Source organism: Myripristis murdjan, chromosome 9, assembly GCF_902150065.1.
Source record: "Myripristis murdjan chromosome 9, fMyrMur1.1, whole genome shotgun sequence".
Classification (NCBI taxonomy): domain Eukaryota; kingdom Metazoa; phylum Chordata; class Actinopteri; order Holocentriformes; family Holocentridae; genus Myripristis; species Myripristis murdjan.
In genome coordinates, this window is record NC_043988.1 from 23,003,013 (window position 1) to 23,021,400 (window position 18,388).

An 18,388-nucleotide genomic window follows, 5' to 3' on the forward strand; every position below is an offset into this window, starting at 1 on the left:
TATAGAAGACATACGCCTCAAGGCAAACAAAAGGCAGATTATTATCGACCACCAGCAGACATTGATCTCACTGATCAAATTTGATCATTTTGCTTTATTTATCCTAAATAAAGTGTTTAGGTTAAGTCTGCGTCAGTGTGCGGAGGATCTGTTTATCTTAGTTTGTCGCAAGTTCCTGCTGCCTTCCAGCACCTGACGACCTGTGGCTGTGCGAGGAGTTTGCACTGATTGCAGTCTGATCATTTTGCTTTTTATTAGAAACAACAGCATTACTTATGAATGTATAAAGGTTATAGGTTCATCTGAGATGCAGTGGACACTGAGCCTTGAGGTGACAGCCTCACTGCCAGTTAACTGACTTCAGCTATAAAATCTGTAATCAAATAAATTTGAAATATCAGTTGCACTAAAACTCAGAGACCAAATTCAGATCCCATTCCTAAAACATTTTTGGCCAGAAAACCAAGTCATATCCACTTACTCTGGCTTCAGCACACAGCTTGATGAACTCACATTTCCAGCTGCACTGAAGACGCACTCCATTACAGCACTATTGGCTTACATGCATAAATATTTTCAAGCAAAATTCGTCATCATAGGGAGACAATTCTCATTCATTTTCCACCACATCAGTGGATCTGCTTCTTCATCCGTAACATCTTCTTTTAAGTATGTTGCAACTTCAGCTGCAACCCTCTCTTCAACATAGAGACACACAGATGGTGCAGGTTAAGACTGAGTACTGAAGATCAGTACTTAATTGGTACCAAACAAAACAGTTTGGTACTACCAATACAACTACATGGCAACCTGTTACAACACTGTCATTGAACTCGGTTGTTAATGGATACACAGCCATTTTCTACCAGATTGTCCTCAACTCTCCCAGCTTTATTTGACTGATGCTAACTGGGCATTATCCAGTAAATTAAAATAGTGCTAATTTAAATCCCTGAACAGAACCAGAGGAGAAAAGTAAAGATTTAGTTGCCAGGTAAAATACCCAGAATTTTTCATAGTTGTTCAAGCATCATAGACATTAACACATTATCAGTAATACTAAACAGCACAGCATACATGTTAATTTACCTGATCTTTTGCATGTTGTCTGTGTACTGCTGCATGATTCCTTGCACCAGGAGTGAGTCAATGGTCCACTTTTGGTGCTGGCTGTAGAGAATGTCCACATGACAGATGACGCAAGATGCGATCAAACAGTTCCAGGAAGAAGAAGAAGAAGCTGAAGTTATCTTCCTCCGGTAGCCTCACAAACTTTCCAGCTTCTCGTAGGTTCAAACTCATCTGAGTCCCTTATGGTTTCAAAACCCTGAAGGAAATCATCTTTGTGCTCAAACACAGTCTTCACAGGACAGCGGTGGAAGTTTCATCTTATTGTGCTTGCTCTTGGGAGTGCCACCAGTCTATCAAGCACACTGGTTCTGTTGGCAGATCAGAGACTCCAGCCAGGTCAGAGAACTGACTAACTCATGAGATGTGAGATGTCACCTGCTGCATATCTTTCACCTTCTTGTGCACACCACCTGTGGCTCCTTTCATGACACTTGCATATATATGCTTAGGAAATGAGCTCACTCTTCTGGTCATCAGCGAGAATGGTGCTCAGCTTATCCAGCAGTGCTGTGGCGATTGGCGATCAGCCCTGGCATTCTGGAAAGGTATAAACTCAGAAAACATCTTGTGCATATCATGGGCTTTGTCACTGTGTTGGATCACAAGCACCAGCTGACGCTGAGTGGAAATGCACATTTCATCAGTCTGGATGGAAACAAAGTCTGCACTTCTGATTTTTTTTAATGATGCATTCATAAAAGTGAGAGCATACAGTCTTACTGTCTTATATTTTTCCTTTAACACAGTAGCAGTTTGCAGATGCTCTTGTAGCACTATGTTTAGTGATTATACAAAACTCACCCAAATCCTCTAAAAACACCAGGATTTTCTCAGGTGTTACTTTCATCATGGCCATGCAGGGCTAGCTCAAAGGCACCACAGAACTTGATAGTCTATTATTTTAGACAGGATGTGCCTGTTTTTGTCAGTCTCCTCATTATGCTTATAGATCCCTATCCTGTAGCCATTATCAAGTTGAGACGCTATGTTTACTTTCCCCAGCATGGCTAGTCGCAATGCATTTTCTGTGTGAACCCTAGTTTGTTCATGCTTTCTTGTTTTTTTTTTCTGGTATGTGCTTTAAATAATTCAGTCCTGTCTGAATCCATGCTGGGTCTATCCTATTGGTTGAAAAAGGAGGCCGGGAAAGCAAAATAAAGCATTTGTGTCACTAGCCAAGCCTTCTTGCTAAACCAGTTCCTTTAAAGAGTATAATGTCCTTCTCTGTCTTTGTATTATTGTTGAATTATGATGTCAGGCTGATCAGGTCTAAGGTCTTTGACTCTCTTGCAATTTTCTTCTCTCAAAAGGCATTATTTTCCATTCTAGCTAGCTAATTACATTCTTCCTCTGTTGTACAAGGCTCCTTCAACTCTCCTCCAACTTACAACAACTTAATGGGCAAAGATTCAAGCGCCGCAGGTCGGAAAGATGTGATCTATCAGTAACTTTGGAAAACATAGAACATTTTTAACCTACATGTTATTGTAGATTATACATTTTACTCACTATATAGTATTTACCTTGCTCATTTAAATACATACATATTTCAAAGTAATTAGGTCTTATTCAGTGAAAGTCAAGGATATGGGTATTGGTGGGGCAGCAGCCTGGCACCCTCTGTTGGCCAGCTGCCACTAGCAGAGAGAGAGATTGACTGACCCGGGGTCAGAGGTCCATTAAAGAAGCTTGTTTCCTGCTCCATGGGGACATAAAAGAGTATTATGGCCAACACAATGATGGAATTGAATTACTATCCAAGTGAATATGAATAAGGGCTCCCATCAGATTCACTGTACACCACAAAGAGAGTTCAGAGGTGATCAGATTGCATTCTACTGTAAAGCTGAAATTGTGCACTAAGCCCTGCATCTGGATAGGATGTCCGCTCACCAGTTTGGAGATAACTTGGCTGTATTTTGTTATTGCCATTTTCTTGGTATGCTTGGGATCCTTTGTAACTGTCACTTGTTAAGTTTGATTCATTCTCATGTGCTTGATCCGAGAACATGTGATGTCTAAAAAGTGCCAGGACTGTGATCTAAATGGAAGGAAAATAACATCAGTTCTTTAATATAACTGAAATATGCAGTTGTTTGTTCAACAGTAATTTAAAGGCACTTGTCTTGTCCACCAGTCACATGCATCCATGTTAAACAACATTAATTTAGGCCATCCTTCATGTATATTTAACATTAATTAATTTTTGCTCATGTTGTTATTCATGTTTACTCTATCTTAGTAAATGCTGTAGTTAACATTAGCTGTTAACCCTGCTTGTTTTTTTTTTTTTTTTTTTTTTTTTTTCAGGCTTAACAGTAGATTTTCTATAAGCACATGTAGTAGAACATTTACCTACTTGAGGGTAATTAGCTGATCAGCACACAGCACTACCATCCTGCAGTATTACGCACTCCTCCATTTTACCCCATGTTTTCCACAGAATAAAGCCTCTTTGGGCAATATTTGTGCACTCTCCCAACTAATTAGAGTGCCGAATACAGCAGCAGTTGTGTTTCAAACAGAATGAGCTCAAATAAAACAAATCTAGGGAAAGTCAGTATGGCCATCCCACACATAATTATAACATTCTCTTGAAACATGCTTGCAGATAATAAAGAAAGGTAAAGATGAGGGAGTTGGTCAGTAATGTTGAATGAATGGGTGATCCAAGCAATGACTGAATAGTGAGGTGTAGACTGGTGTGTGATGTCCCAGTTGATGGCCCAGTCTTTGTTGTATGGAAATTAATGATTATAATGAATGGTTTCCTATATTTTTTGTGTGATTAAACTTATTTTTACTTCGCAAAAGCGAAATATGGTATTTCAAATTGCCTATTCAAGGGCAAAGAGGGTATATTGTGACTAAAATAAATACAAGAGAAAGCTTAACAAGGAGAATATTTAAGATTGAAGAACAAGCTGTCCAAGATTACTGCACTGAGGAAAATAATGCAGTTGGCCGAGTGTACTTTGATGTTGAAGAAGATGACGCTCATTTCAAACACTGTGATGAAGTGTATAAATACAAAGGACAGCTGAAAGCTGCTGTCCTCCCAGGAACTTAAAGATACATCTGACAATGTTTGAGGAAAAAAAGCCTGTCCTGGCAGCCACTTTTAAATCTGTCAGTTTCCAGACATGCTCATGGAGCTTAAACAGCAAACATCACAGAGTGAAGTTGACAGCTGGTGCTATTTGTTTCTCATTCTGCATATTAGCTTAGACTTTTGTTCCCCCAGCAATTATGCAAAAGGCCAGTTGTTCTGTCATATTATTCTCTTGACAAGATGTATATTTTTGTAGAATTTATTTTTTGCCTTATTTTGTAGAAGGTTTTAGCCTAATGATTTTGGACATGCTTTTTGTATGTGCTCAACTAGTTAACATTTTTGCTGACCTGCAACTCAGAATGAATTTTTATTGTTGTGTGCGTTCATTAGATGCATTTCAGTGAAACCTGTGTTGTCACATGTGATTTCGTCGGCCTGGAATTATGACAAGCTGTGACTTTTGTTTGGATGTACAAACAATTTAGATGTAAGAAAATGTTGATAAAACCTGATTTCTATGGATGCAAAGTGCAAGTAAGTGCACACAGAAAGGCTTCATAAATGTGGCCCAGTGTCACAGTTTAAGATAAATCGGTAATCACTCTCCAAAATTACACAGATGGATCTGTCCTCTCCATTAATATATTGTCATCAAACTAGTGACCAATATAACATACATCATCGGTAACTTTTACAGCTTTAAGTGATGTGCTTGAACACTAAGAGCAAAGAATGGTCACAAGTGGACTGGAATTGAGACTTTGGATTTGACCCGTATACCTCACAAAAACATGCTTTAACTTTGGTGGGAGAGCCAAAAACAATTTCAGGAATATAATTTTGAAAAGGGCTGATTACCTATAGCCCAGCTGTAAATCTAATACCACCAGAATAGAGTTAAAGATGCAAACACTGTCACTCTTTCTGTGTTATATTTATATCATTATCACCAACATTATTACACACTCTGATGTCTTTTCAGCATATGTTTATCTGCTTACCACGTCCCTACCAAACTTTTTTCCTCTCTGCCCTCTCCCATGTTATATTTCTCCCTTTTTTTCATCTGCACTTTCTCCCCTGTTTATCCTCTACTCTTCCTGGCAGGAAGGCCATTGCCTCTTTATCAGTGAGTCACAGTGGGGAACATGTCACCCCTTCTCCTTTCTTTCCTCTCATCATTTCTCTGTTTCTCTCTCAGGCATTCATTGCCATCATCTTTCCTATTGCTGCATTTTGCCTTGACAGGAGTATTTGGTTTGCACTTCATCAGGGTGGGTGTGTTCCTTGTCTCCATATAGATTGCTCTCCTTTTTTGCCCTCTCTCTTCATCACTTGTTTAGTCTTTTTTCCCTTCTCCGTTGTTTTCTCAGTATACCCAGCAGGTTGTTGCATCAGAGCCAGACTCCCCCACACTCCCCACAGGGCAGAGCTCCTCTCTTCTTCTTGCTGCTCTCTTCGTCTCATCGTCTGATCCAGCCTCTATCTCTTCATCGTCTTTTTCTTTATCTCTTTTCCTCATACATTTGCACACCCCAAACACTCACCCATTTCATCTTCTTCACAGTCCAAACTCCAGACCAGACTCCAGCCGCTGTGTAGGTCTCTCTTTAGGCCTCACTCTCCTAAAATGACCCGAGCTGCAATCAGCTCAGGTCACACACTGGCATAATTTCCATGAATCATTATAATAATATCTTTATTTAAAGGGCACTTTTTGATGGGGCACAGTTACAAACTGTTTTCACATAAAAGAAAGTTGGCATAAAAGATTAGAAATACAATAACTAATTAGAGATTGAAAATGAAATGAACTAATACAAAGGCAAACAAAGAATAGGTTAAACCTGTAAAAAGGCTAAACTGTAATTAACCACCTTGGGCAATGCGAAATAAGAAAATATAATGAAAATCGACTTGAAAACAAATTGTATGTGAACAATTGCTTGACCCCACAGGCAGGACACACGTGATCACTGAATGGTTTGATTACCACAAAAATTTTGTTAACCACCGCCTCAGAGTGATGGATGGTTCTGTAGCAGCATTCTGCCCTCCACCACCAATGAATGAGTTCGTTGTTTTCCTGGGTCACAGCCTTAGTGTTCTCTCTTCCTCCAGTCACAGAGTTGGCCCCTTTATTTTGTGTCTGCACCTTTGGTTAATATAAACATTTAGTACATTGTTGGCATGTCAAAAGAAATGACCGAAAATCTCCTGTTGACAGTGCAGTTCATTACAGTGCATGTCCACTATTTCCAGCCACATATATTCACATTCAGAGATTAGAGGTCAACTGAGGACAGGTTACTTGCCCATCTTGTTGTCCATTTGTACTCTCCCACAGTCCGGCACTCTCTCAATCAACACTGAAACCCAATTGACACCCTATGAAACCAATTTTAAATAAAAATAAATAAATAAATAAATAAAAATAAAAAAAAATTAAAGCAAAACTATTTGTGTTATAATTCACATACAGTACAGGCCAAAAGTTTGGACACACCTTCTCATTCAATGCGTTTTCTTTATTTTCATGACTATTTACATTGTAGATTCTCACTGAAGGCATCAAAACTATGATTGAACACATGTGGAGTTAGGTACTTAACAAAAAAAGGTGAAATAACTGAAAACATGTTTTATATTCTAGTTTCTTCAAAATAGCCACCCTTTGCTCTGATTACTGCTTTGCACACTCTTGGCATTCTCACGATGATCTTCAAGAGGTAGTCACCTGAAATGGATTTCACTTCACAGGTGTGCCTTATCAGGGTTAATTAGTGGAATTTCTTGCTTTATCAATGGGGTTGGGACCATCACACTGCAAAAACTCAAAATCTTACCAAGATTATTAGTCTTTATTTCAAGTCAAAAATATCTCATTACACTTAAAATAAGACATGATCACCTCAGAAGTAACTTGTTTTTAGACAGTTGTCTCTTGTTTCAAGTGAAAATTTGCTTGAAACAAGTAAAAATTTGCTTGTTTCATTGGCAAAATTTGTTTCTTGTTTCTAGCTAAATTTTGCTTATTTCAAGTGAATTTTCACTTTTTCCACTGGCAAATTTTGCCAATGAAACAAGCAAATTTTCACTTGTTTCAAGTGAATTTTCACTTAAAACAAGTGAAATTTGTCTAAAAACAAGTTACTTCTGAGGTGATCATGTCTTATTTTAAGTGTAATGAGATATTTTGACTAGAAATAAGACATTTTTGACTTGAAATAAGACAAATAATCTTGGTAAGATTTTGCGTTTTTGTAGTGCAGTTGTGTTGTGCAGAAGTCAGGTTACTACACAGCCGACAGCCCTATTGGACAACTGTAAAAATTCATATTATGGCAAGAACCAATCAGCTAACTAAAGAAAAACGAGTGGCCATCATTACTTTAAGAAATGAAGGTCAGTCAGTCCGGAAAATTGCAAAAACTTTAAATGTGTCCCCAAGTGGAGTCGCAAAAACCATCAAGCGCTACAACGAAACTGGCACACATGAGGACCGACCCAGGAAAGGAAGACCAAGAGTCACCTCTGCTTCTGAGGACAAGTTCATCCGAGTCACCAGCCTCAGAAATCGCAAGTTAACAGCAGCTCAGATCAGAGACCAGATGAATGCCACACAGAGTTCTAGCAGCAGACCCATCTCTAGAACAACTGTTAAGAGGAGACTGCGCCAATCAGGCCTTCATGGTAAAATAGCTGCTAGGAAACCACTGCTAAGGAGAGGCAACAAGCAGAAGAGATTTGTTTGGGCCAAGAAACACAAGGAATGGACATTAGACCAGTGGAAATCTGTGCTTTGGTCTGATGAGTCCAAATTTGAGATCTTTGGTTCCAACCGCCGTGTCTTTGTGAGACGCAGAAAAGGTGAACGGATGGATTCCACATGCCTGGTTCCCACTGTGAAGCATGGAGGAGGAGGTGTGATGGTGTGGGGGTGTTTTGCTGGTGACACTGTTGGGGATTTATTCAAAATTGAAGGCACACTGAACCAGCATGGCTACCACAGCATCCTGCAGCGACATGCCATCCCATCCGGTTTGCGTTTAGTTGGACCATCATTTATTTTTCAACAGGACAATGACCCCAAACACACCTCCAGGCTGTGTAAGGGCTTTTTGACCAAGAAGGAGAGTGATGGAGTGCTGCGGCAGATGACCTGGCCTCCACAGTCACCTGACCTAAACCCAATCCAGATGGTTTGGGGTGAGCTGGACCGCAGAGTGAAGGCAAAGGGGCCAACAAGTGCTAAACACCTCTGGTAACTCCTTCAAGACTGTTGGAAAACCATTTCTGGTGACTACCTCTTGAAGCTCATCGAGAGAATGCCTAGAGTGTACAAAGCATTAATCAGAGCAAAGGGTGGCTATTTTGAAGAAACTAGAATATAAAACATGTTTTCAGTTATTTCACCTTTTTTTTTTTTTGTTAAGTACATAACTCCACATGTGTTCATTCATAGTTTTGATTCCTTCAGTTAGAATCTACAATGTAAATAGTCATGAAAATAAAGAAAATGCATTGAATGAGAAGGTGTGTCCAAACTTTTGGCCTGTACTGTATGAGTTAATATAAGTATTATAAGTTACATATGAGTTAAGTTTCAAGTGCACATTCTCCTCTGATTTACTTATGATCTTCATCACAGTGGATTGAGTTAGAAAAGTCAGCAGGCTGCATCTAGACACTGTTAATTTTGCAGCCATTTATTAACCTTTAGACCAAATATACATAATGTATATGCTTTGCAAATATTCTTGTAAGTGTTGTTCAACTCCAGGAAATCCATGTCAAAGTAAATAGTATTTTCTCATAACAGCCAGAGCTCTTGATTTTGTAATCAGTGTCGGAATAATCATAAACATCAATCAAAAATAATCTGTCTGCGGCATTTCCCAGTAATCACCTAGGTTTGCTTTGGATTATTGTATCTCCTCTAAGTGTGCCATGGCATTAAACATTGTGTTTGGAGAATCACTACTCGTGAGCCAAATGATGATGATCTTTCATAAATTGGCTGATTGTCTTAATATGTACCTGGAATCTAATCCACTACCTTCACAGCATCTGTTATTCTCTCACAGTATGAGAACATATTCTTACTTCAACTTCAGTAAATTATACAGCCACATGGTCATTACATCATTCAGGAGTGTGTGTGTGTGTGTGTGTGTGTGTTCAATCACAGATGAAGCATCATAGGGTACTAACCATATGCATGGGCTGTCAGCGTATAGATTATTGCATTGATAATTGATTTTCTCTCTAACTAACATAGCATCACTCAGTGTGTCCTGCTATAAACAGCTGTCCCACTGAATAAATCAGCCTTTTGTCAAGAGAGAATGACTGTGAGAGGAAGTAAACTGCGAGAAGTTGGGGGTGAAAATAAGAAAGCAGAGCACAGGAATAAGGCATGGGGTTGGAGAGGATAGAGGATGAGAAAAAAAGAGAATCCTAATAGGCCCCATGCTGTTCATTCTATAAGCGTAGCTCTGGCACTGCTGGTAATGGATTTAATTGTGCAACAATGCAGACTGCTGTTTTTTCAGCTTCTCTGTGTTTGCCTTGGTCTTTGTCTGTCATTCAGAGAGCTTAGCATGGTAAACGTTACAGGGTTATAGGTGCCTGTGAGGGTGTGTGTGTGTGTGTATGTGTAATATGTGCGTCCCAGGGGATGATTAAAATCCCCGGTTTTGGCCAGTGTTGAACAACACTGATGTTTTTGCAGTAATGACATGGGGCTCTTTGCTGTTTGTTTGGAATAGGGCAGCAGTAATCTAACGATTACACTGGAGATGAGGGCTTTTACAGGCCCTGCCAATTCCTCTCTGTCTGTCTCCATCTCACTCTACTGTTCCTCGTGTTGCCCACTGCTCTGTCTTCCCCTCTGTCTGCCCTGAACAGTGAGGTGCAGCTGAGACTGCCCACTCTCCTTCTCCTGCTTTCTCCTTTCCCCTCTGCTTAATGATCTTGTACTCGCCTCCTCTTGCTTCCTCCTTTTTTCTCTCACCTCTCTATTTTCCTGTTGTCTCTCTCATTCTGTCTTTCCCCAAGGATGACGGTAGTTCATGCTGATTTTTTTATTGGGAGCCTCCACTTTTCTGATTGGTTTATATGACTATATCATCCTAGCGTTCTGCGCAGAGTCCCAGCACGGCAGGTGTGCCCAGCATATTTCTTCTAAAATATTCTGCCTCCAGGCTTATCACTGCTTACCACCTCCTATTAATATTGCTGTTTCACTGTCTTTGCTTTCTCTACTCTGCTATGTCCTCTTCTTTTATCCACCTCCTCTTTAATTCTGCTTTTACATGTAATTTAATTCTGCTTACACATGTAGATGCACTCAGGCATGCATACACACTTTCAAATCCACACGCACACACAAAACAGTGTGTGTCTGTGCGTGTCTGTGCGTGTGGGCTCACTTTAATACTTTGTTTCACTGGTATAATGTGGAATGCTGTTCAATATGTAGACAAAGTCTTCCCTAATTGGATTCATTTTTTGCTGAGGTATTAAGTGCAAACCCTGTACCAACAGACTTTTAATTGCCTGTATTTCTATTAAGCCAGAATTAATATGTGATTGTTATTGGGATTTACACCAAAGTGTGTCGCTAATATTTCCCCAATTAGACAGGATCTTTTGTAGGATAAGAGGTGATTATGAAATGCTTACTCAAGCCTCAACATTTGGTTTCACATACACACACACACACACACACCATGCAAGTTCTCAAAGTTCCATTGATCATTTATACACACATAAGTGCGTACAGGTGTGTACACACACAAATTCCAGCAAGTCCTTGTGCTGATTTTAATTATGCACGTTAGATCGCAGTTTCTCTAACAAGCCACTTTCCCAATTCCCACTCCACTGGTTTGATTGCACTGTAATGACAAAGAGCTAATCAGCATAACAAATATTCTTTCCATTGATTGGCTAAAGAGCAGCAATTGCCATGGCAGTAATCTGTTTCTGAAAGGGACCAGGGATTATTTCTCACCAGCAGTTTGAGTGTGTGATGGTGTGCAAGCTTGCGTAAAAGAAGAAGCGAGATAGGAGAGTAAGTGACTAAGTTCTGTAACCTGGCCTCATTTCAGAGGGTTAGAGGGAGAGGGTCAATCACCATAAATAACACAAGAATAACAAAAATAATAATAATTAAGCCATGAAGCACTCTTTTCATGAGATTTAACCATTTATTGCAACAGATGGTTATACAGTTTAATTTGGCCTAATGTTCCAATAATGTGCTCTCTGCCTAATGAAGCCATCTTGCTCCAGGAACATAACCATCCTGCATGTATACAGAAAAGAGCCACGGTCTAACATCAGAGTTTAAAATAAAAAAATACATTACAGACCAATTGATAAGGGCTATAGTGGTGGTGGTAAAACTTTACCAGCATGGGCAGTAGTAACAGCGAGGTTGAGTGTGAGTGAGTTTGTGATTACAAAGACCACCTTGTTGTGTGAATGAGTCAACTGACTGCAGATGGTGCATGCTTCTCTGTGTCCTGCCTTAACTAGCACGATAAGCTTCACTTAATCTTTCGGGAAATCAAAGCAAAGTCAGCCACAGAGATGCCAGCAGACGCTCCAAAATCCAACTGTACACGCAAATGCAGGCATAGACACGTCCATGCGCGCACACACACACACACACACACACACACAAAACACAGTTTGGAGACACAGTTGTCTATCAGTGTGTTAACACCATGTTATCCATTGTGATTTGATGCTGTTTACTCTTCATTTCTTTTTTTCCCCATCTCTGCTAGTTGTGAACAGTGACAGTTTGTGTTAACCATCAAGGAAACCAGCCCAGCCCCTTTTCATAGCAGGCTCAAATTCTAAAAAGATGAAAGTAGTTAATGCAATTTGAGCATACGACTTGATAGATAAACTCCAGACAGATTGGCTCAGAAGAAAATATCTGAAATGTATTAAGCACAAACTTGTCAAACTGGGATACTGTTAAATAAAACGGTAAATCCATTTCACCAAAAACACAGTTGGGCAAGCATAGGTAATCCAACAGTAAACACAAATTAGCACAGCTCTGATTAGTAATTAATGTTCATATTTTTTCACAAACTCCTCCAACTGACGTACAATGAAAAGGCTGGAAAGAAGCCTTACGCTGCTGTTTCTTCTGCCCTTGCTCACTCTGCAGAAAAAGTGACAGTGTGCTTGCTCATGGTAATGTGTATGCACAGACATGGAATTTTACCTTGCTTTTTTACTCCACTGCAGTGTCAACTTTAGGAATTTGAATTGAAAGTTTTAGTCTTAGTTATCTCTTGAAATTCATGTATATTTTTAAGTCACATTTCAGTCATTTATTTTACATTAGTTTTAGTCAGAGGCACATAATGTTAGTCACAGTAAATGACAGGACAGTACTCTAAAAATAGCGTTGCATTTCCTGAGCATTCTTGGCTTATTGTTCTAGCCAGTCCCCTTGCTTGCATTAAGGTGTAGCTTTTGCTCTTCACTAGTATTTTACATTAAGTGAGCATAATTTTTAACACTGTATTAACTTATCCCCTGAAAACAATACAAAGGATAAACTGTGCCTCAAGTATGTCCAAATTAAAGCTCATAAATAAACAGTACGACATGCTGTCTTCTTAACTAAAGTGATTGTTAAGCACTTCAGTACATCACAGGCAAGTTTACAACAAAGATTCATGACCTGACAAGTTGAAATTTGCAACTACTAGCAAAAAAAAAGTCAATATGTCTGGTCGGCAAGGTTTGGGAGTCCTGGCAGTTTACACCAGGGAACTAGATGAGACGGCGTGTGGTTGATACTGTCTTCACTTCACTTCAGTGTTTCTGTCTGCTTTCTGTGGCTGGATAGTTTGCAGCGTAGCTCCATGCTGCCTTCACAGGAATGGGACATCAGAGTATCACCTATAAAATTTCACCAACACAGCGTTTACTGCAAATATATGTTTATATAAGTCTAACTCTGACATTTTAGTGTCATTATTTTTCCTTGGGGTATGTAGTAAAAAAAAAAAAAAAACTTTTTTCTTTTTGTGTGTGTGTGTGTGTGTGTGTGTGTGTGTTTTCACAGGGCAACTTATTAATGTCATCTTATTAATGTCATCTTTCATTGTCATGAAAAAAGTGACTTTTCATGCAAAGTTTTTGTTCAAAAACTCATTGACCAAATTGTCACTGCTCCACCATCATGTATTCTTCTGTCACTCTTCCATATAAGATGAATAGCAGTGGCTGCAGGTAGCAAAACATTTTCTGTAGTGCAAACCTGGTATTAGAATTACCTTAAAACATAGAAATAAGGCTTGAGTTTCTTTCTCCTTCCCTCTGACAGTAATATTACTGACTCTGAAATGTTGGCCGTGATTGATTTCCACCAGTTTTGAAGTCATATTGCCACTGGCAGAGTTAAGAATTCATTAACAGTTGCTTTTAATTCAGCTTCCAGATCAAATAAAGCATACATTTTTAATTTAATGTTATATTCTGTTTATAGATTGTGATAATGGAAAAGGTCACGTTTGTTCAATGCCCAGGAGGAACACCCGTATAAAAGCCTGGCCCTGTGATCTTTTGTTGGATTTGCTATGCGCACTCCTTAGGGGAATCATAGTATCCACTGTTGAGGCCAAGCAGAGGCCCAAGAGCCTTGCATAAAGGAACTGCCTGGGTCTTAGTATACACTACAGTATACCCTTATACAGCAGGCAGTGCAGCAGAAGACAACAAAGCGTCACCAATGCAAAGCTGGCTCGTTCTGCACCACCTTGGTGATTTTCTAAATGTAATGGTTAATTCGGTGCAGTTATTTAGCAGTTGCCATAACACCTTGGAGTTAATCATGTAATTACTTTGTAATCATGTATCCCCCTCCCCATCCCTACACCCCAGAACCAAGTAAAAAAAAAAATAAATAAAAATAAATAGTTGCACAAGTCAAAATTGTGGCACACATAAAACTAAGGCCAAGCTTCCAGGCACCTGTGTATAACTCAGTATAATGTTCGACAGTGATTGTACATGTCAGGGCAGAAGCTCTACTGTAAAATCCAAGTAACGTGCACATAGAATTGTGAGGAGGCAGATATGTGGGAATAGATCTAAAAGACAGCATAGTCAATAGCACGGCCATCATTAGGAAATGTTAAATAACACAGATCTAGCGAAACTCTCCCAGAGCTGGTGAAAGTGAGCAGCAGGCAAGGAAAGACCTTAGGGGCGTGAACAAGAATCGAGTGACAGCTCTAACAGAGCTACAAAGTTCCTTGGCTGCAGTGGGAGATCTTGCCACAAGGACAACAGTCTGTGCACTTCACAGATCTGAGCCACATGGCATGAAAGGACAGAAGGAAGCCACTTCTGGAGAAAAGCCACGTGACAGAAGCCTAGAGTTTGCAAAATGGCAAAGACAAAAGAGTGTGAGACAAAAGAGTCTGTGTTTTCATGAAACAGAAATGGAACTCTGTAACGCAAAGTGCCATGTCTGGTGGAATTTGGGCACAGCTCATAATGCATAATAACTAATAAACTTTATTTAAGAGCACTTCTCTTAACATGCTACTACAAAGTGCATTACAGGAATAAAATAAAATCAGCAAGGAATAGAAAACAAAATGGATTAAAAGCAATACAAATCGAATAAAGGAAACAAATTAAAATGGATTTTTAAAAATGTAGACAAATCACTTAAATAGCATAGATAACAAGAACACAAAAGGTTTTCTAAACATTTAAGTTTTTAAAAATTTAACAGAAGTTCTTAAATGGATATGTAATGATATATTTACATCTTTGCCCCCCTCCTCCCCCTTTTCTTATATTTTTGTTTGTTTGAGAGTGAGTGATTATGAGTACATGATGTATTTAGTGACATGTTAGTTCTATATGAGCACAGTATCCAAATGTATTTATATCTTTTTTTTTTCTGTGTATATTATTGGACAATATGTAATCCCTTGTGGGATGGGCTGTTAGTGCATGACTGGACATGGAAATTAATTCAGTATCCATTCATACTGAAAATTTGTGCAGAGAACCTGTTTCAGAGTACCAAAGTCATTAGTAAGGCTGACAATTTATATTCCAACAATGACCTTAAGCATTCAGCCAAATGCACTCCAGAATGGCTTCAGAATAAGAATTTGAAAGTCCATGAGTGGCCGACACTTGAAGTCCATTTAAAGAAGAAAAAATAGATTATTTGAGGATAGCTCCTCAGACACTCCACAGTAAAATCTGCAAGAACGAAAAGGGGGAAAAAAATAGATGTTCCATGTTTATAGACATACAAGATGAGCGTCAGTGATGGTTCTCCAAATATTGACATAGGTGGTTCAACACTTACTCCAAAGATATATTTCTATATTTTATTTTTGAACATTTTTGCTACCTTTTTTTTTTATCAGTTTCAGCTTGTGAATTATGGAGTATTTGGGGTGGATTGTTGACAGAATATCAGTGTAGCGTGACTTCAGGTTGCAGTTGAATACTTACTCTGTGTGTGCAAGAAACAATACGAGGCGTCTCACCTAATGTTTGTGAAAAGGTTTTTAACGCATCTTGGCTCGGTGTCTCTCTCCAACAAAGTTGTCTTTGTCTCTCTCTGGCTTACATGCATTTTGAACTGTCTTTTTTTCCCCCTCTGTTCTGTCTGTCCTACCACAGCTGGCCCTAGAGGACCCGGTGCACAGTGTCTCTCTCCAGCAGTTTGTCTACGAGAAGCTGAAGGCCCAGCAGGCGATGATGGGAGACCAGGGCTTCGGGGTCCTGATGGAGACCGTGGACACAGAGATTGTCAGGCAGCTCCAAGAGTTCCTCCAAGGCCTCTGAATCACAGTGGTGGCCTGTCTCTACAATCCATTACTACCTTACACACATCTTTGCCTAAAGCATACTTGTGCCCTCCCCCCCTTTTAAAAACCTACTGGAAAGGGTAACAACCTTGGCCTCTTCTTTGTATGGGTTCCTGATCCAAACTTTCCCAACCTCTACCCATGCTAAGCCTTATCTATATCCAGACTTGACCTCGTTGACTACCCTCAGCTAATACTCCCCACCCATCCCAACCCAACCCAACTCCCACCCAGTCTCTTTCCTTGATTCCTTAGCCTTCTTCCCATAGAAAAACAAAACCTTGGCATTTTTGAAACACCCACATAGAATCTTCACTACACTAGAGCTTCCATTCCATTCTTCTTCTAGTTTCTTCTCTCTCTGTAGTTTTAGCATGGAATGGGTAGAATATTGGAGGGATGGAAAATAAGTTGGGGGTTGGGGGGGCGGGTAGAGGACTAGAGCGATATAGCAAAAATTATCTGCAGGTGCCAGAACAGGAGCCTCGGACTATTTTCTACGGAAATACTTAACAGATTGTAGCTGAAATGTGGATAAACCTGACCTGAAGGACCTAAAGCAGTGTTTACAGAATCTATTCTTAAAAGAGAAAAAAAGAAGATATGTAATTTTGTATGTATGTAAAGTATGAATGATATTCTGCATGACAATATTTTACTTTTTAGGTCGTTTTTACTTTGTGTTTCTTTTCTTCTGTTTTTGTTTATTGTTTTGTCATAGCTAGAGGTCAAGTTGAAGTAACTACTGAGAGAACTAGAGAACCGTCTTTTTTTTTTGTTTGTTTGTTTTTTTTTTGTTTTTTTGAGTCGGATGGGAGGGGATGTATTGACTGTAAAATGGATGATTTTTAATGGATGATTTGTAAACGTGCTGAACCACATTTATATACATATATATACATACTGCTGCTAATTCATGGTGTGTCAGCACTTTAATAACCAAAAACTATTTCACGAGTTTTCAACTTTTCCCGTGGTACGTCTTCTCACATCATTGTAGCGTGATGATGGAAGGCCTGGGAGCAGTGATCTTGGATTGTTACCATTTATCATTCTCCACGCTAACTTTGACAACACGACATCTCAAGCAGCTGCAGGTGTAACATGAGATCTGGCTGTATGGGCGACTTCACCCTGTTTTGTTTGTTTTGGTTGTTAAAAGCCACTTTTGGTTGGTTATGCATCAAAATGCATCACTCTAAGATAATGTTCTGTATAGGTGTCTGCTACCTGGTCATTATTTCTGATTTGACTGATCGTTGCTGAGTTTTAGTGGCATAGAAGAAGCTTTGATTGATTACTTTGATTTGGCAAGAGAACCAGTTGGTTATGTAAGTTTTACCAGAAACACTGAGTATTTGGGAGTTTGGCAAGTCTATGTTATGAAGAAAAGTAATGAATGACTGTATATTGGCACCGAAGTTCTTGAAGAGATGAATGAATGAATGGGCTTACACCTTAGGCACTTTGACCTGTTTAACACAGGACCCAAAACTGAAAACTTCTGATCTAATAAAAATAATGTTTGTTGTAACCCGTTTAAAAAAAGGTTTTGTTATGCTTTGGGTCTCAGCCCAGAGTTTTAAAGACCAGGATTATAGATTAATAAGGTATCCTTTCACTAGGTTTGTCAACCTCCCACCGAAGGAGATAATCCTGACACTAGCTCCTTTGACACTGTGATAGAGTTGAGTAGCAGTCAGAATCAAGGCCTTATGCTTTCAGCCTTACCTATCCTTAAAACTCGAAAGACATTTCTTACTATTGTTTTCATTTCTTATCTAGTTCAACAGTAGAGAATTTCTGTACTGGTATTCTGTTAAAGACAGCAACAATGAAGTTTTGAACACAACACACAGTAGAGGGATAGTTTTGGATTCTAAGTTTGGTTATGTTTTAATGGGAATTAATCCTTGTTGCTTTTTCCAAAGCCTTCAATAAAATGCAGTTATCAGCCAAAATGTTACTTTGTGTGGTTCCATTGTCGATTTGCAAGATGTTTTTTTTTTTACGGAAACATGCCTCATGATGATCCAAATCAAAATGATTTAATCCTTAATGCCATATTTAATACCCTACTGCCTACACAGGCTGAATTGTCTGAGTCTTTGAGAGGGTTTAGACTGGCCTCTCTAGCACAGTCATCTCATGAAGTTTTCTCATTTTATGTCAGCCTTTATCTGCATTTTTACTATAAACATCATGCTACTGTCCTACTGGCCAGTCTGAGCTCATTTACACAGCAGTGTCAGTGTAGACGTCATGCATTTATTCTGCATCTTTCCTACACTAAAATCAGAGCAAACTCTTCAACAAAATC

General features: G+C 39.2%; 1 protein-coding gene across 1 annotated transcript in view; it reads left to right on the forward strand.

Moving 5' to 3' along the window:
* ipo11 (importin 11) overlaps positions 1–18,029 on the forward strand; it is a 172,428-nt gene extending 154,399 nt beyond the window's left edge. The window contains exon 30 of the mRNA XM_030060129.1: positions 15,881–18,029. Coding sequence (XP_029915989.1) covers positions 15,881–16,045 — 165 coding nt within the window. The 3' untranslated portion in view covers positions 16,046–18,029. The remainder of the gene's footprint in view (positions 1–15,880) is intronic.
* The last annotated feature ends 359 nt before the right edge of the window (positions 18,030–18,388 follow it).